Source organism: Pristiophorus japonicus, chromosome 5 (assembly GCF_044704955.1).
Source record: "Pristiophorus japonicus isolate sPriJap1 chromosome 5, sPriJap1.hap1, whole genome shotgun sequence".
Classification (NCBI taxonomy): domain Eukaryota; kingdom Metazoa; phylum Chordata; class Chondrichthyes; family Pristiophoridae; genus Pristiophorus; species Pristiophorus japonicus.
The window spans coordinates 197294546-197318084 of NC_091981.1; the positions used below are offsets into that span (position 1 = coordinate 197294546).

The 23539-nt window shown below is 43.9% G+C and overlaps 1 protein-coding gene across 6 annotated transcripts in view; it reads right to left on the bottom strand.

The window, feature by feature from the left end:
* LOC139264555 (contactin-associated protein-like 2) overlaps positions 1–23539 on the bottom strand; it is a 2534539-nt gene that overhangs the window by 1482592 nt on the left and 1028408 nt on the right. For all 6 annotated transcript variants that reach the window (XM_070881196.1, XM_070881199.1, XM_070881197.1 and 3 more), the window contains 2 exons: positions 18955–19095; positions 6860–7124 (listed from right to left, as the gene is read on the bottom strand). In XM_070881196.1, the coding sequence (XP_070737297.1) occupies positions 6860–7124; positions 18955–19095 (406 nt within the window). The remainder of the gene's footprint in view (positions 1–6859; positions 7125–18954; positions 19096–23539) is intronic.

Here is a 23539-nt window from a genome sequence, read left to right on the forward strand (position 1 = left end):
GTCTTCTTCCCGTGGCCGAGGAACTCCTCCCGGATTTTGTCCCCTACGGGGCACAACAGACATGATTTTTGCAGCGGGAAAGCTACAGGAAAAATGCAGAGAACAGCGCTAGCCATACATGGCCTTCTTCGACCTTACAAAGGACTTTGACACCGTGAGGGTCTATGGAGCATCCTCCTCCTTTTCGGATGCCCCCAAAAGTTCCTCACCATCCTCCGCCTGCTCCACGATGACGCAGGCTGTGATCTTTACCAACGGATCCATCACAGACCCAATCCATCTCCGGACCAAGGTCAAACAGGGCTGTGTCATCGCCCCAACCCTCTTTTCAATCTTTCTCGTCGCCATGCTCCACCTCACAGTCAACAAGCTCCCTGCTGGAGTGGAACTAAGCTACAGAACCAGTGGGAACTTGTTCAACCTGCGCCATCTCCAGGCCAAGTCCAAGACCACCCCAACCTCTGTCGACAAGCTACAGTACGTGGACGGCGCCTGCGTCTGTGCATACACAGAGGCTGAACTCCAGGACATAGTCGACGTATTTACTGAGACGTACGAAAGCATGGGTCATACGCTAAACATCCGTAAGACAAAGGTCCTCTCCACCAGCCTGTCTTCGCTGCACAACACTGCCCCCCAGTCATCAAAATTCATAGCGCGGCCCTGGACACCGTGGACCACTTCCCATATCTCAGGAGCCTCCTATCAACAAGAGCAGGCATTGACGACGAGATCCAACACCGCCTCCAGTGCGCCAGCGCAGCCTTTGGCCGCCTGAGGAAAAGAGTGTTTGAAGACCAGGCTCTCAAAACAGCCACCAAGCTCATGGTCTACAGGGCTGTAGTAATACCCACCCTCCTGTATGGCTCAGAAACATGGACCATATACAGTAGGCACCTCAAGTCGCTGGAGAAATATTACCAACGATGTCTCCATGAGATCCTACTAATCCCCTGCGAGGACAGGCGCACCAACATCAGCGTCCTCGTCCAGGCTAACATCCCTAGCATTGAAGCACTGACCACACTAATGACTCTGTATATGAAAAATAAGTTCTTTAGATCAGTCTTAAATTGACCTTTTACTAATTTAAACCTGTTCTCCTTAGTTCCACGACAATAATTTAATTTAAAGTACAATATTCTTACTTAATTTTTTTTCTGCACCCTTAACAATCTTATACCTCAAGTTTCTCCATTCTTTCGTCATAACTCAGATCCTGGGGATCAGCCTGGAGGCTCTTCTCTATATTGCCTCCATTGTTTGAATGTCTCTCTTGTTGACCAGAGCTGGACGCAATATTCAAGGTGCACTATACTGTTTAATCATTACCTCTTCTGACTTATATTTTACTCTTTTGGCTGTAGATCAACATCCCATTGACTTTGTTGATTGCTACTTTGCACTAATTGAAAATGTTAAGCATCAAATCTAATAAGACTCCTACGTCTTCATTTTTAGCTATTACAACACAATGCATGGAGTACGGGTGTTATATTTTTCCTTCTTATGGGCCCAAATTTCCCCCTCTGGTTTTCTCGGCGCACTTGCCCGAGGTGCGCCGACTTTCTGCTCATAAAACGTTACCGAAAATGTAGCTCCGTATTCTCCCCGCTCCTTGGACCGTCCTAAGTCGTGGCAGGGCGTGGCAAAAGCAGTGGGGGGCGGAGCTAGGGCCGTGCTGCTGAAACAGAGCTGGCAGTTGCGTGCATGCACACTGGAGTTTGCGTGCATGCGCTTAGCTCCTCGCCCTCCCAACGCGTCCTGGCTCCGGACCTGATGCTCGCTGCCCCTATCCCTGGCCGAAAGGACGACCCGATGTTCGCCGACCCTATCCCTGGCCGAATGGCCTGCCGCACAGGCCGGCCGCTGCCTTCCCATGCTGAGGGTTACATGAAACAGGATGGTACGGGGAGACTTTTGATCGGTGGGAGGGAGTGGGGGGGAAGAGTTTTGATTGGATGGGGGGGGGGGGTGTGGGGGAGGAGAATGGAAACATCGCTCGGCTTAATTTGTTTTCGGGAGATCCCTGTACAGGTAAAGAAATGATTGTGAAGGAGACCTGTAAAAATGTGCAAAGTAATGAGTGACATGAAAAAAGTCCTGTACATGTAAGTAGCTGCTTGTGTTGTTTAAACTACTGTGATTGTGTGTTTGCAGAGTTTGTTTATTTTCTTTTAATCTTTCCTTAAAACTTTGTACGTCTTGGTGCTTTAGGTACAAGTCTTCTCCACTTTCTTCTGTTTTTTATTTGTTATTGAATGCTTTTTGTGCTTTGTTTAGTGCTTTGTAAGTCTTGGTGCTTCATAATGTACTAACCTGCGCTGATTTCTTAACTCTCCGCAAGGGTTTTCTGTGCGGCCACAAGTAGCCGCATACGCTGGCCTAAGTTAGTTTGGAGCAACAATTAGCTGTCCAAACTGGCTTAAATGGCCAAAACAGGCATAGGTGGCTGGTAACGCCCCCTTATGAAAAGAAAAAACAAAACTAAAAAAAATCCTCACTTACACTGGTGCAAATTAAATGTGCAGAATGGGGATTTTTAAGATACTCCAGAAAAATCAAGTTGCTCCAAAAAAAATGGAGCAACTCCTGGGGAAATTTGGGCCCTATAGTGTGGTACTTTACATTTATCTTCATTAAATTGAATTTGCTATTGTTCTGTCCACTTGGCTGAAGCTCCACTCCTGACACGAGAGCACATAATATCTGCTGACAGTTCAGTGCACTACAGAGTGAGTGCTGCACTGTTGAAATTGACAATTTTTTGGATGAGACATTAAACTGTGGCCCCATTTCCTCTCTTGGATGCAAAAGATCACACTGCATTATTCGAAGAGGGGCAAGATAGAATGCGAATAAACAGGGAGTCTGTTGCATTTGCAATAAAGCTACGGTGGCACAGTGTTCGAAAGTCTGAGGAAATTCAGGGCCAAAATCTTATCTCTGTTTAAAAATTATATGACAGTTAGAAAACAGTTTTGATTGATTCCAATATCATTCAGATTTATTTCATTTCCTTCTTTCTTGGGTTTTAATATTTAAATATGAAATGCTGATTACGTCATCTGGGAACTAATTTCAAAGAGTCACTGAGCCCAAATGTACAATGAAGCTAGATTAACATACTTCAGTTGATCACTGAAGCTCCCTCGGTTAATAACTATATTCCTATTAATGTTAATTTAGATCCTCACATAATCTGGTTCAGTAATTCTTCCCAATCAGCTCCCCAATGAAAATTCACAACTCCCTATTTAATTTTTAAAAAACACATGAGGATATCATATTTTTCACAACTGACTTAAAAAAAATACATACCCATAATAAGGGCTACTCTTTTCTTGAACTTATTTTCCAAACCTATTTTTATTTTGCTATTGGGAAGGATTTTTCCATTAGCTGGGTGCCAGGCACACACACAAACCCATCACCACATTTGGGGGCTAAAAATTAGATTGGAAATGAAAACAGGTGTGGGAATTGTGAAGCACGATTGGTCCAGGCCTGTTGAAAGGTATGCAGGCAGCACACAACCTTCATGCTGCCTGCTAATTACAATGATTGCAGCGTCAGTCCAGTGCTGAATGCGCTGCTGAGTGGCTGAATGCTTAGCAAGGGGTCCATGTTTGTACGAGGCTAGCGCCAATTAATGCAAGCCTCCACTACTTAAAGGCTCAGAAAGAAGAAGAGTGAATAATGGCTCAACAGACCAGAGAGGGCTCTCAGGTTCTTGGATGCAGCACTCGAGGCCTTAGTGCAGGGGGTGGAAAGGAGTAGCATAACTTCTACCACCTTGTATAATAGTCCTCTGGATTTAAAGGCCAGCATTCTATTAGCCTGTTTGATTATTTTTTGTGTCTGTTCATGACATTTTAATGATCTATGTACCTGGATCACAAAGTTTCCAGACTTGCACTATTTTTAGATTTGCACCATTCCACTGCAACACTGAGACGTTGGGTCACTGCAGCTTGTGCTGCAGTGGAAGCTGAGACATTGGCCATCATAGTTGGGTCCACAAGTGTGCTAATGGAGTTTTCTATCATTTCCATCCTGGAAATCATGGGCTCCCAGCTCTGCGCAAATCTCTGTGCAATGTTGGTGCCGGACTCCTCCATGCTCCTTAAAATCACTAATAATTAATAAAACTATTAAAAGATAAATATAGTGGATGTTGTAATCATAAATAAAAATACTAAAATGAATAAAAGTATTTCCCTACCAAAGGGCCCCGATTGCGGCAACACTCCAGCGGTGTCCCGTTCGAGCACCGACTCGAATACCCCACGAGGGCACTGCTGGGAAAAGGCTTCACTTTTTGCAGCTGAAAATCCCTGTCCTGGTGGCTTTCCAGCGGCCCGCACGCTGCAGAGCTCACCGTTGGAAAGTTACCATTACAGCGGCTTCACTGCGCCGTTTCCAGTGGAAGTTCACACCGCTCAAATCCCCCCCTGAGCTGAATATGGCTCGGGGAGGGAAAATCATCCGACCGATTGATCCAAAAATCAATTTATCGATCGCCCGCCCAAACTTCGGGGACGGTGAATTTCGGCCCCATTGGCTTTGGAGGCAGTGCAGCGTAAGTTTATCAGAATAATACCCGGACTCTGGGGGTTAAATTATGAGGAGAGATTAAACAAACTAGGGTTGTATTCCCTGGAAGTTAGAAGATTAAAGGGTGCTTTGATCGAAGTTTTCAAGGTATTAAGGTAGAGAGAAATTATTTCTGCTGGTTGGAGCGTCTACGACTAGGGGGCATAGTTTAAAAATTAGAGCCAGATCTTTGAGGAGTGAAGTTAGGAAACACTTTTACATGCAAAGGGTGGTAGAAGTTTAGAATTCTCTTCCTCAAACAGCTTACAATGCTGGATCAGTTGTTCATTTTAAATCTGAGATTGATTGATTTTTGTTAACCAAAGATATTAAGGAATATGGAGCAAAGGCAGGTATATGGAGTTGGATCCCAGATCAGCCATGATCTCATTGAATGAAAGATGTGATTGCATTGGAAAGGGTGCAGGGGAGACTTACAAGAATGTTGTCTGAACTGGAGAATTTTGGCTATAAGGAAAGATTGGAGATGCTGGGTCTGTTTTCTTTGGAACAGAGGAGGCTGAGGGGAGACCTGATTGAGGGGTATAAAATTATGAGGGGCCTGGATAGAGTGGATAGGAATGACCTGTTTCCCTTGGAAGAGGGGGTCAACAACCAGGGGACACAGATATAAAGTAATTGAGGTTTATTGGAGATATGAGGGGAAATGTCTTCACCCAGAGGGTGGTGGGGGTCTGGAACTCACTGCCTGAAAGGGTGGTAGAGGCAGAAACCCTCACCACATTTAAAAAATATTTGGATGTGCACTTGAAGTGCAGGGCTATGGACCAAGAGCTGGAAAGTGGGATTAGGCTGGATAGCTCTTGGTCAGCCGGCGTGGAAACGATGGGACCGAAATGGCCTCCTTCCGTGCTGCAAATTTCTAAGATTCTTCCATGATTCTACAACAGACTCAAGGGTCTAAATGGCCTACTGTTCCTATGTTCTTATGCAAGCACAGACTTCTGTCACGCAAGCTCCGTGTGCTCTCATGCAGGCTCAGCTTGCTATCATCCAAGCTCAGACTGCTGCCACTGTGGCTGTATTAACAGTGTTGGAAAGGGCTTGCAGGGTGTCACAGCAGTCCAGTAATCTGTCTTCCAACAGATTATTAGGATTACTGAGGCGTCACCCGGCACAGTGACAGTGGCTCTGAGGAGCATGAACCTCTTGTCCTCTCTCATGATGACATAATTTGTACTTCCACCTCTGCCACTCTGCCAGTCTGCCAGTGCTCTCGCTGTTGCCCATCAGGCAGCCAGCCCAGACTACTGCCGCCCTTGCCAAGTCTACACCCGGGTCTTCTTGGCCCAGAGCTGCTCGAGGTCATCCTGCAAGGCAATCTGCAGTCTCCCCCAATGCAAGTCAGCTGCCTTCCACCAGCCATGCTGCAGCCACTGGGGCAGCACTTCGTAGGAGCACTAGGACAGGCAAAGAGTGATTCGTTGACTTTTTTTGCAGCATTGGATTCAATGATATATAAATATGGTTTGGAATATTTGTTTTGTGATGGCTTGCATTTCAGCATTGTGCCCAAGAGAACGTTGTGCTGTTCTGTGAGAGGGATGATAAGGTGGGGAAGTGTTGAGCAACGAAGATCTGGGGTTTCATTCAGGGGAACCGGAGTCTGATAAGGCGCTCACAGACAGCCTGTCCAGAATGTGGAAGTGCACGTTGCCTCCTCCCTTCCTCCCTCTCCTCCTCTTCCTCCCTCTGCGGTCAGCTTGTTGGATGTATCCAGTTAAGTAGCACTGGTGGGATGTCTCTCATGCAGCTGAACGCACGTTTAGCTGTACATGTTTATGGAGTGACATTATTGAAAATGGCAGATCGTGCGTCAAGTGAGCATTACACAAAGATGGCAAATGGCGTGGGCCGCACCGGAAGTGGGCAGAAGTGAGGCAAACTTCATTTTGTTTTTAAAAATTGCATAACTACTGGCACTAAGGTGCCAAATTTCTCAGCCATAGTCACTGATCCAGATAGTTTCAGGAATCGTGGAACTTCAACTGTGCACTACGCTCCTTCATGCTGTCAGGATAACGAACTAACCTAAAGTCATTCCCTGATGTTTTCACTTGTAAAGTGTTAAATAAAAATCATCAGAAACATAAAACAAGAGGATATTAAAACTAATGAGAATTCTTTGATTTTTAAAGAGGTCTCATTGGTGAGCCTCACACTCCATTTCATTTTCAATGCTTGCAGTTTTATCCACAGCTCAGTTGAAGATTTAAGCTGTTTTTAAAATTTCATCACATACCTGCAGAGATCTCAATGCTGTTCATCTTTGTCTGATTGATGCTAACGTTAATGCTAACTTTTCCATCACTAAGATCAACTTCCACCATTCCATAGCCTGCGGCAAATTTGCTGAATAAGAGCAGACTGTTGGGGTTCCAAGTCCGAAACATAAAGCTGACTGAAAACAAGTCCTGGTTCATGCGTCCAGGCAGCTGCAAATAACTGCTGCTATTGAAAAACACAGGTACAGCATGAGATTCCACACACGAGAAGCTTAGATTACCCTGAAAGGAAAAGCAAAGGAGACACATTAGTACTTCAAATATAGCTTGCAGTTCTCTACACAAACAATTTTTCAAAAATATAGTGCAAACCCATCCCACTTTACATCCATTATTCATTTCCTTTCTGCTGTGTCAGCCGTGGCTCAATTAGTAGCACTCTCGCCTCTGAGTCAGAAGGCATGGGTTCAAGTCTCTCTCCAGAGACTTGAGCACAAAATCTAGGTTGTCAGCGGTGCTGTCTTCGGATGAGATGTTAAACCAAGGCCCTGTTTTCCTTCTCAGGTGGGCGTAAAAGATCCCATGTCACTATTTCGAAGAAGAGCAGGAGAATTCTCCCCCGTGTCTTGGCCAATATTGGTGGGACTTTGCTGTGTGCAAATTGGCTACCGTGTTTCCTACATTACAACAGTGACTACACTTCAAAAGTACTTAATTGACTGCAAAGTGCTTTGGGACATTCTGAGATTGTGAAAGGTGCCATATAAATTGTTTTTCTTTAGGTTACTTATTTCAGCCAAACTACAGATCCTGGCTACTTAGTCTAGCAGTACTAAGGCTAATTTAATAACTTAACTGCTGCCGACTCACATCAGCTAACTCAGCACAAATGAGTCCTTGAACACCTTGTTCAAAGCTGCACCTGACACTGCCTTTACCCATGAGCTCAGTGAGAGAGCTGTATGAGAGTGCTTACATCACCTTTGTTTCCAACGGAATGAATCTAGTCAATGACAGAATGGAGAAGTACAGCTACCTTGAATTTCTCTTAGCAGAGATGTCTCCTCAGGTCATTCTGTCTTCTCGATCTGTGCTGCCTCCATTCTAGTCAAGCACACAACCTACGTCAGCCTATAACTGGAGTACAAGACCACTTTTTTCTTCAGGGAGATGGAGGTTAATTCTCCTATTACATAGAAACATAGAAAATATGCGCAGGAGTCGGCCATTTGGCCCTTTGAGCCTGCACCGCCATTCAATAAGATCATGGCTGATCATTCCCTCAGTACCCCTTTCCTGCTTTCTCTCCATACCCCTTGATCCCCTTAGCCGTAAGTGCCATATCTAACTCCCTCTTGAATATATCCAATGAACTGGTATCAACATCTCACTGCGGCAGGGAATTCCACAGGTTAACAACTCTCTGAGTGAAGAAGTTTCTCCTCATCTCAGTCCTAAATGGCCTATCCCTTATCCTAAGACTGTGTCCCCTGGTTCTGGACTTCCCCAACATCGGGAACATTCTTCCCGCATCTAACCTGTCCAGTCCCGTCAGAATCTTATACGTTTCTATGAGATCCCCTCTCATCCTTCTAAACTCCAGTGAATAAAGGCCCAGTTGATCTAGTCTCTCCTCATATGACAGTCCAGCCATCCCTGGAATCAGTCTGGTGAACCTTCACTGCACTCCCTCAATAGCAAGAACATCTTTCCTCAGATTAGGAGATTCTGTGCTGATTGTCTGCCATTTTGTTTTACTTAACGAAATATCAGTGTTGATTGGCCTGATGATGTGACTACCTCTGTTACCACCACCACTTGTGCACTACCTTGTCCTTAATTCTTTGCACACGCACATCCCTACTGATAGCATCCATGTATAACACTACATAGAATTTACAGCACAGAAACAGACCATTCAGCCGGCAGATGCTGATGTTTATGCTCCACACGATCCTCCTCTCACTCTATTTGCTTCATCTCACCTTATCAACATAACGTCCTATTCATTTTTCCCTTATGTACTTATCTGGCTTCCCCTTAAATGCATCTCAGCTATTTGTCGCAACCACTCCATGTAGTAATAAATTCCACAATCTCAACACTGAGTGAAGAAGTTTCTCCTGAATTCCTCTATGGATTAATTAATAACTTATTTATGACTATGTATGGCCCCTATTTTTGGACTCCCCACTGTTGGAAATGTCTACCCGATCGAATGCCTTCATAATTTTACAGATCTTTATCAGGTCACCTTTCAGCCTTCTCCTCCCTGGATAAAAGAGGTCCAACCTGTTCAGTCTTTCCTGATAGTTGTAATCTCTCAGTTCTGGTATCATCCTTGTAAATACTTTTTACATTTTTGCCAGTGCTTCCATTATCCTTTTTTTGTAATATGGAGACCAGAACTGTGCACAGTACTCCAAGTGTGGTTGAACCAAAGTTCTATATAAGTTTAACAGAACATTGCTGCTTTTCAATTCTATTCCTCTAGAAATTAACCCCTGAGCTTTGTTTGAATTTTAATGGGCTTGTTAACTCTCACTGCTACTTTTAATTATTTGTGAATCTGTAGCCCTATATCCTTTTCCTCTCTACTCCATTTAGACTCTTATTTTCCAAAAAGTATATGTACATACTTATATTGAAATTCATTTGACATTTATATGTCCATTCTGCAAGTTTATTAATGTCATCTTGTATTTTGTTGCAGTCCTCCTCAGTATTAACTGCACCCCCCCGCCCCCCCGCCAAATTTGTTGTCATCCATAAACGTTAAAATTGTACTTCCAATTCCCGAGTCGAAATCATTTATGGCAATTGTTTTTATATAACTTGTATTTACTCTGTACAGCCACCAGAGGGCTCATCCCCTGGAGTCCCAAGGGATTCCATAATCCCTTGGGAGCACAGGTATTTAAGGAGGCTTCACAGGGTTGGAGAGGCACTCTGGAGACCTGCAAAAAAAGACTAAGGTCACACTTTACTTTGAGATCACTGTGTTCAGTCTGACTCTCCATACACAACAGAAATAGTGATCAGCAATGGTCCCAGCACACATCCATATGGAACTCCACTTCCCATTTCTGCAGGCTGAGTAACTATCTGTAACCCCTACTCTCTGTTTTCTGCTTTGTAACTAGTTTGCTATCCATTCTGCTAACTGTCTCCTGACATGCTTTGACATTAAATCATGAGATCTTGGGGCTGAACGCATTTACTGTTTTTGATTATTCCTGGCCGTCGTGGTGGATCCGAGGTCTTCTCTTGTGAAATTCAGCTCTTTGGCTTATTTTTTCGAGCTGGGCAGAAGTCGGTCATAATGGGGGTGGAAGTGGGGGCGGGCAGTGTGTCCGGCGCTGTCAGTCATCAGCGTAATGCTGATGATGTCATCACGCTGGCACGTCACAACTTCTCTCCCCTTCACTTAAAGGGGAGAGCCACTGCAAACGCTGTGATTATTTTAGTTAGGTCCACTGGGCCACCAGGGAGAGTTTCGGCTGAGCCAGCGGGGGCATAATTGTCGGGCCGACATGGCAGTCAACTGCCCTCCAAAAAAGATGGCGGCCACAGCAGTGCGCCCTCTCCTTTAATGTTGGCCGCACCAACATTTTACACACACTGCAAACACAGTGCACCGACAGAAAAAAGTATCGGGGGCACCAATCGGTAGCCGCAAGATTTTAGAAGGTGAATTTTGCTTGCAGAGCGGGAAATCAGCGGTAAGCGCTTTGATAACAGACTTAGGAGGGTTCGGCAGCAGTGGGGCAGAAGTGGGGACCGCTGGAAAAACCACCGAAGAGAATTTCGCGAGCGGTGGCCATTCGATGAAAAATCGGCAGCCTTTCGACACCGTCACATGGCCATCGCTTTCCAGCAGTAACAGGCCTTCTCGGGAGGCTGAATTTCGGCTCCGTTGAATCTTAAGTCTTGAATCTTTGGCCTTTTAAAAATCCATGTATATCACATCCACTGTCTTGTCCCTTGTCTACCCTTTCTGTTACTTCTGCAAAGAATTCAATCGGGTTGGACAAGCATGACCTACCCTTTTGAAATCCTGCTGACTATTCTTTATTATGTTTTTGGTTTCTAAATGTTTTTCTACTACATCTTTGAGTCATGATTGCAATATCTTTGCTTCCACCAATGTTAAGCTAACTGGTCTATAGTTCCCTGGATTTGTTCTATTTCCCTTTTAGAATATAGGAGTAACATTAGCTGTCCACATATATTCCCCTGCTTTTCCTTCCCTATCTTCCTTTAGTCTCTGGAACTCCCTCCATCAACCTCTCTGCCTCGCTTTCCTCCTTTAAGATGCTCCTTAAAATGTACCTCTTTAACCAATCTGCTGTAATTTCTTCTTATGTGATTTGGTGTCAAATTTATATTTTTTGTCTTATAAGCACTGCTGTGAAGCGCTTTGGGATGTTTTACGTTAAAAGCGCTATATAAATAAAAGTTGTTGTTGTTGTAGTATGCACGGATGCAATCCATCCGGACCAGAGATCTTATCCGATCTGAGTTTGTCTAGTTTATCAATAATCTCCCTCCTTTCGAGCTTAAATGTCTTGAGAACCTTATTGATTTTTTATTTTAATGTCATGTCCACCTTGATAGTTTCCCCAGGAGAAACTGAGGCAAAGCAACTATTTAATATTTCAGCCACGTCACTGTCATTACCTTTGAGTTTCTCCTGTCCATCCCTTTGTGACTTTATCCTTAACTTAATTTTCCTTTTGTTATTTATGTGTCGAGAGTACACTTTAGTATTTATTTTCTTATTCTTTGTCATAAATCATTGTAAAAGCCAGGAATAACAAAGGCATTTAGTCATAGTTTATAAATTGCACAGTATTGGTATGAGATACAATATTGGGATTAGATAATGTAACAAAGACTGAACCCAAAATTTGCACATCAAAAATTCACTTTAAGAAATGCTATTGAACAATGTAACAAACTTATTCATAGAATAGTACAGCACAGAAGGAGGCCTTTCGGCCCATCGAGTCTGTGCCGACTCTTTCGAAGAGCAATCCAGATAGTCCTACTCCTCCGCTCTTTCCCCATATCCTACAATTTTTTCTCCTTCAAGTATTTATCCAATTCTCTTTTGAAGGCTACTATGGCTCTGTATCCAACACCCTATCAGGCAGTGCATTCCAAATGCTAACCACTCGTTGCGTAAAAGGTTTTCCTCATGTCTCCTCTGGTTATTTTGCCAATCATCTTATAAATGTCTTTTACGCACTGTATTCTAAGGGGGCTGAGTGTCGGACTTTTTCAGGATATGAATCTGTGGTTCTAAATGTGGGCGATGAAGCTGAAACCAGATCATTATAAGCTGGTGCAGGCCTAGCTTTAGATTGCTGTGATATACAAATGCTGTGCTGTTCTCCCATACTGGACTCTGTGGGTACTCATCACTAGACCAGAGATCAGACACTGTCTCACCATGACTAGCTGAACTGTGTGTGAGCCCAGATGTACATGGTGTCAACGTAAATCAAGCTGACCCTTCAACAAAATATATCTGAGATGTGTAATTCCATGCGCTTGTACGCAGGAGCAAGATCAACAGAACAATCTGGGAATTCGATTTCAATACTTGTGTTTTGCACAACAACAAAATACTCACGCTCCAGGCATTTAAATGGAGTAGACGTAAATTAACAAGAAAATGATTTTTCACAGCTTGTACTTTATGGAATCCAATCTGTTGTTGATGTTTTTCTGTGCTTCCTTGTTGACCTGATTAGTAATGATTACTGACTGAAGACAATTCCAGCTGTTCATTTTAAAATGGTGCTTGTATCAGCAGTATGGATGTCCCATTGTTCTGTTATAATAGCTTACTGAAGGTTGTGTTTCCTGAGAATTATTTTTTAAATTGCTGATAAATTGTCGAGCTGTTCCGTAGCAATGATTATTGAGAACAGAAGTTATAATATCTCCAATAGTGACAGGAGTAACTGACAGTTAGATCAGACTAAAAAGCTATTGCGATAATGATATTCTTACAGCCTCAGGAGAAGAATTCACAATTACTGCCAGAAAGGAGCAATGTGATGCACTAAATCATCTGCCTTTGTGCAGCATTTGAAAACATGTTATAAGTAGAGTTTTACAGGTTTAAGCATTAGGCAATGAGCCATCAATAAACTGTATTAGAGATCTTTTTATATTAGTGAAATTCATAGTCAGTGAATTGTGCATTGTTACTATCCTGGGGCTCGATTCACTTACCAAGTGATGATAGCTGTCAATTCACTGTACCACCAATAGTCAGCCTATTACTAATCGGAGGTTAGGTTATATATAGATTACTTCTAAACTTTTACTTTTTGTTGCACATGATTCACCTTTATTTATAATAGGTTAGCCTATCATCATCGGCAGTCCCTCAAAATCGAGGAAGACTTGCCTCCACTCTAAAAATGAGTTCTTAGGTGACTGAACATTCCAATATGGGAATTACAGTGTCTGTCACAAGTGGGGCAGACAGTCATTGAAGGAAAGGGTGGGTGGGACTGGTTTGCTGCACGCTCCTTCCGCTGCCTACGCTTGGTTTGTGCATGCTCTTGGCGACGAGACTCGAGGTGCTCAGCGCCTCTCGGATGCACTTCCTCCACTTAGGGTGGTCTTTGGCCAGGGACTCCCAGGTGCTGGTGGGGATATTGTACTTTATCAAGGAGGCCTTGAGGGTGTCCCTGAAACATTTCCTCTGCCCACCTTGGGCTTGCTTGCCATGTAGGAGTTCCGAGTAGAGCTCTTGCTTTGGAAGTCTTGTGTCAGGCATGTGAACAATGTGGCCCGCCTAATGGAGCTGGTCAAGTGTGGTCAGTGCTTCAACGCTGGGGATGTTGGTCTGGTCGAGGACGCTAATGTTGGTGTGTCTGTCCTCCCAGGGGATTTGCAGGAGCCTATACGAATATATAGATTAGCCATCTTACTAGGATTTTCCCATAGGCAAACTGCAGTGTCAACTTAGATGTTAACTGTCGATCTGATCCATGAAGCAGTATTTCAACCATGCCTTCTTTGAGTTACCAAGTGTACAAGAATCAATAGCAGTACTTCCCTGTAACTTATGTGCATAACTATAGTCTTATTGATTCGTAGCAACAGAGATATTTGTAGCGATATATCAAACTGATAACAGTTTCAAGTTAACACTAACAAACAAGAAATAACTTGCATTTATACAGCATCTTTCATGGCCTCAGGATGTCTCAAAGTGATTTACAGCCAATTAGATACTTCTAAAGTTTAGTCACAGTTGTAATGTAGGGAAACCCGACAGCCAATTTGTGCACAGCAAACGGAAATGAAATAATGACCAGATAATCTGTTTTAGTGATGTTGATTGAGGGATAAATATTAGCCAGGATACCAGGCTCAAGTTCCCCTGCTCTTCCCTGCACAGTGCTATGCGGTATTTTATGTTTATCTGAGAGGGTAGACCAGGTCTTGGTTTAACAACTCGACCAAAAGTTGGCACCCTCCAACAGTGCAGCACTCCCTCCGTATGCAGTGAGGCATCAGCCTAGATTATGTGCTGAAGTCTCTGGTTGTGGGACTTGAACCCACAACCTTTTGACTCAAAGGCAAGGCTGAAACCATGACCCTCTACCAGCTACATAGCTCCTAAACAATGCATCTTCTACAGTATCTGACAGAATAAGAATGGACAGATTGTTCCAAACTATCTCTGGAAAATATTGTACAGTGTAGCTAATACAGAAAACCAGCATATACAGCCAGTAAATCCTAGTGTAATACCTGTCCTGTCCAGCTATGAGTAGTACTTGCTCTATATAATGCACTATCAGGTCTACTAAGGTTCTTGTAGAATCTTCAAGAGCAGTGCCACAGAGTACTGAAGCTTCGACATGCTATACAATAGGGTGGTTAAGATGCAGCCACATGCTAACCAAACTTCCTGAGGTGAGTCATTGAACTCAGTAATGCCATGCGAAAGGGGAACGAGGAGGTGCAGAGGGAAGGATGGTGCTTGCCAAAGGACAGGAGGAAGATCAAGGGCCACTCTTGCTTCACTGTTCTTTAATATTTCTTAGCGATGCCGTTGCAAAGCAGCATTGGCTCAAACCTGGGAGTAGATTTTCTATTCACACTCTCAATCAAAATATGATTATATGGGGAGTCCTCAAGGTGACAAAAGGGTGAAATTTTAAATGAAATTAGAAAAAAAACTGCAATAACTAGCGAGCAAGGATTTAATGTTAGCTTGATAATACGAGGGAGAGTCGGGCTAAATATAAAAAGTACAAATGAGAACTGTAAAAGGAAATAAGAGGAACACAGTGACAGTACGAAAATAGATTGCCGGATAGGGAATCCAAAGGTCTTCTATCAGCATATTAACAGTAAAAGGGTTGTCAGAGGAGTTGTGGCGCCAATTCGGGAACAAAATGGAGAACTATTGGTGGAGGCAGAAGGCATGGCTGAGGTGCTAAATTGTTACTTTACATCGGTGTTTACCAAGGAATAGGACTTTGTCAAAGCGATGGAAAAGAAGGAGGTTTCTGGGATACTGGATGAGATAAAAATAGATAAAGAGGTACTAGAAAGGCTGGCAGTAATTAAAGTGGATAAGTCACCCGGTCTGGATGGGATGCATCCTAGGTTGCTGAGGGAAGTAAGAGTAGAAATTGCGGAGCTGCTGGCCACAATTTTCCAATCATCCTTAGATACAGGGGTGGTGCCAAAGGACTGCATGGTTGCAAATGTTACATCCTTGTTCAAAAAAGGGGAGAAGGATAAACCTAGCAATTACGTGCCAGTCAGTTTAATGTCAGTAGTGGGGAAGCTTGCAAAAACAATGGGTTCAATTATCCCCGTTCATTTGTGCCATTTTTTTTGCGTGCGCCATTGTTTTTAGCGTATTTATTTTTCTCAAAATTTCCCCCTGCGATCTGCGCCAGCGTAACTGACTTAGTTACGATTTTTCTAAGCCAGTTCTTTTTTACGTCTGCGCTGTTTTTTCAATTGTTCGCAGTTTGGCCAACATTTTTTTCTCTTAGCTCGGCATATCTGGCCACCCCGAAAAACCTTCTGGTGAGTTAAGAAAACCAGCGCACATTCGCAAATCAGCGCTGAAAGACGCCATTGTTTTTAAATCGAAGATTTTGGAGGGAGTCAAGAACACTGTCAAAATCAATAATAAAGTTCAACTTTTTTTTTTAACATAGAAGTGTAAATTTGTTGGAATCCAGAAGTTTTTTTTAAACTCACTCACACGCCACCAGCAAACGTCTTGAAGCATGGCTGGAGGGTCGTAGGTTTGGTCGGCAGAATTGGCCCCGCGCTCAGACCACAGGGGCTCAGGGCTCGGCTACAAAACAAGCCGTGGGCGGGGCTGGGGGGAGGAAGGAGAGAGAGAGAGAGAGAGAGAGAGAGAGAGAGCGAGGTGCCGATTGGAAGGCTTGGAGCCCGGGGAGGAGGAGGGAGAGAGAGAAGTCACAAGACTCCAATTAGTAAAGGGTGGGGGGGTGGGAGAAAGAGGAGAAGTCAAAGACCTTTGGGTGTGGTCCATCCATACAGACCTGGAGAGATACAAGTGTGAACCTGTGCTGCCTGCTTTCCTGCCGTTTTGAGCTTCTTTCAAAAGTTAAATTTAAGTATGGGGGCAATACTGAAAATGCCATGTTTCAGCAGCAGCAGCCAGAAGGGCACAGCTGTTTATTCAGCAGTTAACAAAGCATATGGGATCCTGGGCTTTATAAGAGGCTTTGAGTACAAAAGCCAGGAAGTTATGCTAAGCCCCAGCTGGAGTATTGTGTCCAATTCTTGACACCAAACCTTAGGAAGGATGTTGAAGGCTTTGGCGAGGGTACAGAAGAGATTTACAAAAATGATTCCAGAGATGAGGAAATACAGTTACGGGGATAGACTGGAAAAGCTGGGGTTGCTCTCCTTGGAGCAGATAAGGTTAAGAAGAAATTTGAATAAAATCATGAAGAATATATTGAGTAAACAGAGATAAACTGTTTCCATGTCTGAAGTGTCGATAACGAGGGAGCACAGATTTAAAGTGATTTGCAAAAGAACCAGGGCAGTATGAGAATTTTTTTTACGCAACTGTGAGGACAAGGGTTCACATGAGTTGGGTACCTCGCTACTCTTTCTGCACAGTCTGTGAGACCAGCAAACGATGAGTTAAAAATTAAAACAGCTTTGTGCTGAGCATGTGTTGTAACCTATGTAAAAAGAATGGGGTGATGGATACAGATTCAAAGGTAGCCTTCAAAAGGGAATCGGATAAATACTTGAAAGAGAGAAAATTGCAGGGATACGAGGAAAGAGCGGGAGTGTGGGATTCATTGGATTGCTCGAAGAAAGAGCCGGCAGAGACTCGATGGGCCAAATGACCTCCTTCTGTGCTGTGCTATTCCAATATTCTATGTGTCATACCCAAGCAGTGAGCTATTATACATACAGAAAGTGGAATCAATTATTAAAGATGAAATAGCAGCACATTTGGAAAGCAGTGACAGGATCAGTCCAAGTCAGCATGGATTTATAAAAGGGAAATCATGCTTGACAAATCTTCTAGAATTTTTTGAGGATGTACCTAGTAGAGTGGATAAGGGAGAACCAGTGGTTGTGGTGTATTTGGACTTTCAAAAGGCTTTTGACAAGGTCCCACACAAGTGATTAGTGTGCAAAATTAAAGCACATGGTATTGGGCGTAATGTATTGACGTGGATCGAGAACTGGTTGGCAGACAGGAAGCAGAGAGTCGGAATAAATGGGTCCTTTTCAGAACGGCAGGCAGTAACCAGTGGCGTGCCGCAGGGTTCAGTGCTGGGTCCCCAGCTATTTACAATATACATCAATGATTTAGATGAAGAAATTGAATGTAATAACTCCAAGTTTGCAGATGACACTAAGCTGGGTGGTGGTGTGAGCTGTGAGGAGGATGCTAAGAGGCTGCAGGGTGACTTGGACAGGTTAGGTGAGTGGGCAAATACATGGCAGATACAGTATAATGTGCATAAATGTGAGGTAAAATGTGGGGGCAAAAACAGGAAGACAGAATATTATCGGAATGGTGACTGATTAGGAAAAGGGGAGATGCAACGAGACCTGGGTGTAATGGTACATCAGTCATTGAAGGTTGGCATGCAGGTACAGCAGGTGGTGAAGAAGGCAAATGGCATGTTGGCCTTCATAGCTAGAGTATTTGAGTATAGGAGCAGGGAGTTGTACAGAGCCTTGGTGAGGCCACACCTAGAATATTGTGTTCAGTTTTGGTCTCCTAATCTGAGGAAGGACATTCTTGCTATTGAGGGAGTACAGCAAAGATTCATCAGACTGATTCCCGGGATGGCAGGACTGACATATGAGGAGAGACTGGATCAACTGGGCTTGTATCCACTGGAATTTAGAAGAATGAGAGGGGATCTCATAGAAACATATAAAATTATGATGGGATTGGATAGGTTAGAGGCTGGAAGAATGTTCCCATTGCTGGGGAGTTCCAGAACCAGGGGTCACAGTCTAAGAATAAGGGGTAAGCCATTTAGGACTGAGATGAGGAGAAACTTCTTCACTCAGAGAGAGGTTGACCTGTGGAATTCTGTACTGCAGAAAGTTGTTGAGGCCAGTTCGTTAGATATGTTCAAAAGGGTGTCAGATATGGCTCTTACGGCCAAAGGGATCAAGGAGTATGTAGAGAAAGCAGGAAAGGGGTACTGAGGTTGAATGATCAGCCATGATCTTATTGAATGGTGGTGCAGGCTCTAAGGGCCGAATGGCCTACTCCTGCACCTAATTTCTATGTTTTTATGTTTCTAAATTATTCAATTTGGCCGTAATGGCATTAAATTCTAACGAATGCAACAAGAAGTCTTGTCGAAAAGAACAAATGCATAACCAATATAGAAACAACTCGACCATAAAAGAAGGGAGAACATAACAGAACAAAACAAAACTACGTCCTTACTTCTAATGTGAATTGATTATCCCTGAGTTTTTATGCTGTTCATTTTACAGGACCTTGTTTTCAACCACTTAGTTCAACCTCAGTCACCTCATCACAGATATATAATCGGTTTGACTCCACTCATTGTCAAATCAATGATCTTACCACTTTAGATGTGTCTAGTTTCCTCCTCCTGGCGAGGTCGGTGATATTAACTCCGTTGTAATTTATAGTCTCCATGCAGCCTTTGAAATTTTTTCCATTGAAGCTTGGCTTTCCAGAAAATGGCATTCCCCCAAAACTGAGCTTGAAGATAAATGAAATGGTGTTGTACATTGTACACATGAATAGGCAGGGTTTTACATATTATATTTTATTGTAAAATCTTACAGCATGTAATTAAGATGAGGAAGGGTTTATGAGAGGCTGAATGTTTCTCGTACTAGATGAGTAAGAAATATGCAATGTGGATGAATTTATTATTCTTCATAATCAACCCTGGCCAGTTCATCAAAATTATTGGTTTTGCTTGAATGACTTAAGAGAGAATATGATTTTCCAATCCAAACACTTGAAAAGAATTATGATCCTTACCGTCAGCCATTCGAGCGAATTTTAGGATAATTGGGCCCAACCACTTTATTTTAAATGTCAAATGACAGGTCATAATATTACAGTGATATTATTGCTCAAACATTGCGTGTGACATGATTACAGCAATACGGGTCCTGAACATGCAGTCGGAGGCATATCTCCGGAGTACACCACCGACCCACGAAAGATCTATAAATTTGCCTCCGGCTCCAAAGCTATGCAGAGTTCGGATCCAGGGCCTGCAGGCATATACCTGCGTAAAGGCCCACGGATCCCAGGGACGCAGGCAGTTCAATAGTGTCCCTGGGATCATGTGGGACAGGTCCTCCAATGAGAAAGGAGGATTCCATTTCCGAACAGAATCCCCATAAACCCTACTGGAATCCCCAAATAATTAAACAATTTAGACAACTGTAATAAAAATAAATGATCTGATTTTCAAATTTAATTAAAAGTCCCTTTATTACAAATTATAAATATTTTAATCTAGGCCAATATTTCCATAAATACATTTTAAGTGTTTGTTTATTTTAATATTTTTAATTTAAGATTTATAATAACCCTTACTCTGGTGAAAGCAGACCCTACGCATGCTTTTACCAGGCGTAAGAGTTTTGTAGGCAATTGGTCAGTCGCCAACTCTGCGCCAGCGATAGTGACTTTCCAGTCGGTTCGGTTAGGCATATGCACATATTAGCACATGCAGAACCCCAGAACTTGCATGGGCTTTCAGAAGTCTTACAACAGCATATGCTGTCGAAGACACCGTAAATTCCAGGCCATTATCTATTATTTATCAAACACAGTGAGTCGTCTCAAAATTTTAATAGTTGGTGGTAAACTGTAGGTGGCATAATGAGCCTAATGTTACGTGACGCGAGCTCAGTGGGACTCCATCGCCTCCCACTGGTGGCATGTATAAGGCATGTATAATGAGAAATTGCAATAACCCCCTTCCTTTTTGAACTCTTCAACCATTCCCTTATTTGCATTCAACTGGCAAAACAATGAAAACACCAGAAGACAGCATAGGCAATTTATTGGCAAGTTAAACAGAAAGCACATAGTGTTGTCAATTATACCCCCCATGTGTATATGACCCAGTATGAACCATATAATGTGATCTGACCTTTTTAATTATTTGTAGACAGGATTATACCTCCTAATTATCTCTTTCAAAATCATCTCGCAGCTCCCACACCTTTAAAAACCCGACACTGCTGACCTGAATCCACCCCTCCCCATTAAGAATCGTTGCAGCCCATTTACCCCATAGGCAAGTGGGGCTGGAAGATTGGAAGGCAGATTGGTGTGCATGTGCATTTAGAAGACTGATACACGAGAACAACATTGAAAACAAATAGTCACGAGGGGCAAATGGTGAGCAGAAACCATGAATCAATCTCACCAGTGGCAGCTGAAACCTCCAAATCCCCTTACCCCATGTTCCATAGTGACAGTCACCTCTCACCAACGCCCCCATCCCCCCACACTCTGGAGCTACTCTGACTTCTTCCGCCACCCTCCACACTGAGAAGTCACTTGCCCCCTACCTCACTGAGAAGCAATACCCACTTACCTCCCAAACCCCACAATTTCGGTGAATAGTTCTTCTCCCAGCCCCATACCAAATAAAAATAAAATCTCCCAAAGACTAATCTTCCCCTTAATACAGAGAAAGCTGGTTCCTGGTTCCCTCCCACTGCCCCATCCCACCAAGAGCTGAATTGAAAACCAATCCCCTGCAACCTTCCCCATTAAGAGAATCGATTCTAGTACCCACAAAGATGGAAATGAGCCCTGACACAGTGTAACTTTTCCAAAATGCCGAATGCCCACCAGGGGCAGTTGTAGTTTGTCCCAAAAGTATAAGGGGGTTCTGTTGATCGACTGCTATAACTTTTGTGGAAGCCCCAGAGAAATGGGATAAATTCTAAGGGCAAGAACCTCCACTTTTGAGCTTATCACCCAAAAATGGGCGTTATTTCCGGCGTGTGCATTAAAAAAGGGTTTTCAGATCACTGGCTTCTCGCCCATTCTCAAAACACCTAGTTTACATTTTTGAAATGGACATTACCACAAGCGATATCAAATGGGTGGTAGCGTTAAATTTTTCTGACCTTCTGCCGTAAAGTGTGGCCATTCTTAGCAACAGCATGGCAACGCTCGATTCCTGTGATTCAGGAGGTCAAGGGGCATCATGGCATGCACAGAAAGGAGTCAGAGAGAGAGGGAGCTCAAAGGCACTGAAAGCATGTGTGGCTGTGGTGTGTGCTTGTTTGGCTGTTGTGGGAGGAATGACAGAGATTCACCAGCAGCAAAAAGCCCACTCAGCACCAAGAACATAATTGGCACCAAGTTTTTGTCCAACAAAAAACATAGAAAATGGAAGGGATGGAGGAGGCCCTGGAGCTGGTAGCCAGGGATACTGGTGGCAGAGGGCTCCCAGTGGTCCCGGAGTGCCGCAATGCACCCCAAGGTGCCGCACCCCCAATGCCAACCACACTCGAGAGCCAGCAGCAAAATCTCGCTTATGGCTCGGAGCATGCTCCCACCTCGGGACCATCCTCTCCCGTATCCATCCAAGCAGCGCTTCGGCCGTCACCCCCCTCCACGCCCCCCCAATGAAGCATCGCCTGAGAACCTCCTTGGCCAGGCGGCTTGGAGTCAGGAGGGGAAGGGGAAGGGGTAGAGGTGGGGAGAAGAAGCGGAGGGGGGGGGGCGTTGGTTAGTACAGAAATACATGATTTCAGACTAATGTTCAATTTAAATGTTTTTTATTTAACAAAACCTTGCAGCACATTGGCTCGGATAGCTGCACCATTTCATGCTGGTGATTCCTTAACATCAAAGGGTATAATGACACCAAACTTCAATCAACTTAAACTTTAACTGTCACCAAGGTGATGTCCACCATTGATGTATGACCTGCACACCCAGCAGTGTGTCAGCCTTGTAAATAACACCAATGTTCTTTCAGGCAAAGTGATCATTGATGAGCTCCTGACATAAGGCTCTTGCAGCTATCGTGCCATCATGGGCCCTTTCATGTGGTATACAGGGGGGTGGGGGCATGGCTTCACCATCAGCCTGATTGTCTGGCCCAATGTCAGCGTCCGCCTCCTCGTCCTCCTCTTCCTCTCTATGGTGAGGTGGACTGTCAGATTCATCAGGCAATTCTTGTCCCCTCCTGATAGCCATGTTGTGTAGCATGGAGCAGACCATCACAAATTGAGCTACCTGCTCAGGATGGTATTGGAGCTCACCTCCTGAACGCATTTGGAAAGCAGTAACAGGATTGGTCCAAATCAGCATGGATTTATGAAAGGGAAATCATGCTTGACAAATCTTCTACAATTTTTTGAGGATGTAACTGGAAGAAGGGACAAGGGAGAACCAGTGGATGTGGTGTATTTGGACTTTCAAAAGGCTTTTGACAAGGTCCCACACGAGAGATTGGTGTGCAAAATTAAAGCACATGGTATTGGGGGTAATGTACTGACATGGATAGAGAACTGGTTGGCAGACAGGAAGCAGAGAGACGGGATAAATGGGTCCTTTTCAGAATAGTAGGCAGTGACTAGTGGGGTACCGCAGGGCTCAGTGCTGGGACCCCAGCTATTTACGATATACATTAATGATTTAGATGAAGGAATTGTGTGTAATATCTCCAAGTTTGCAGATGACAGTAAGCTAGGTGGCAGTGTGAGAGCTGTGAGGAGGATGCTAAGAGGCTGCAGGGTGACTTGGACAGGTTAGGTGAGTGGGCAAACGCATGGCAGATGCAGTATAATGTGAATAAATGTAAGGTTATCCACTTTGGTGGCAAAAACACGAAGGCAGAATACTATCTGAATGGTGGGAGATTCGGAAAAGGGGAAGTGCAACGAGACCTGGGTGTCATGGTACATCAGTCTTTGAAAGTTGGCATGCAGGTACAGCAGGCGATGAAGAAGGCAAATGGTATGTTGGCCTTCATAGCTAGGATATTTGAGTATAGGAGCAAGGAGGTCTTACTGCTGTTGTACAGGGCCTTGGTGAGGCCTCATCTGGAATGTGTTCAGTTTTGGTCTCCTAATCTGAGGAAGGACGTTCTTGCTATTGAGGGAGTGCAGTGAAGGTTCACCAGACTGATTCTCGGGATGGCGGGACTGAC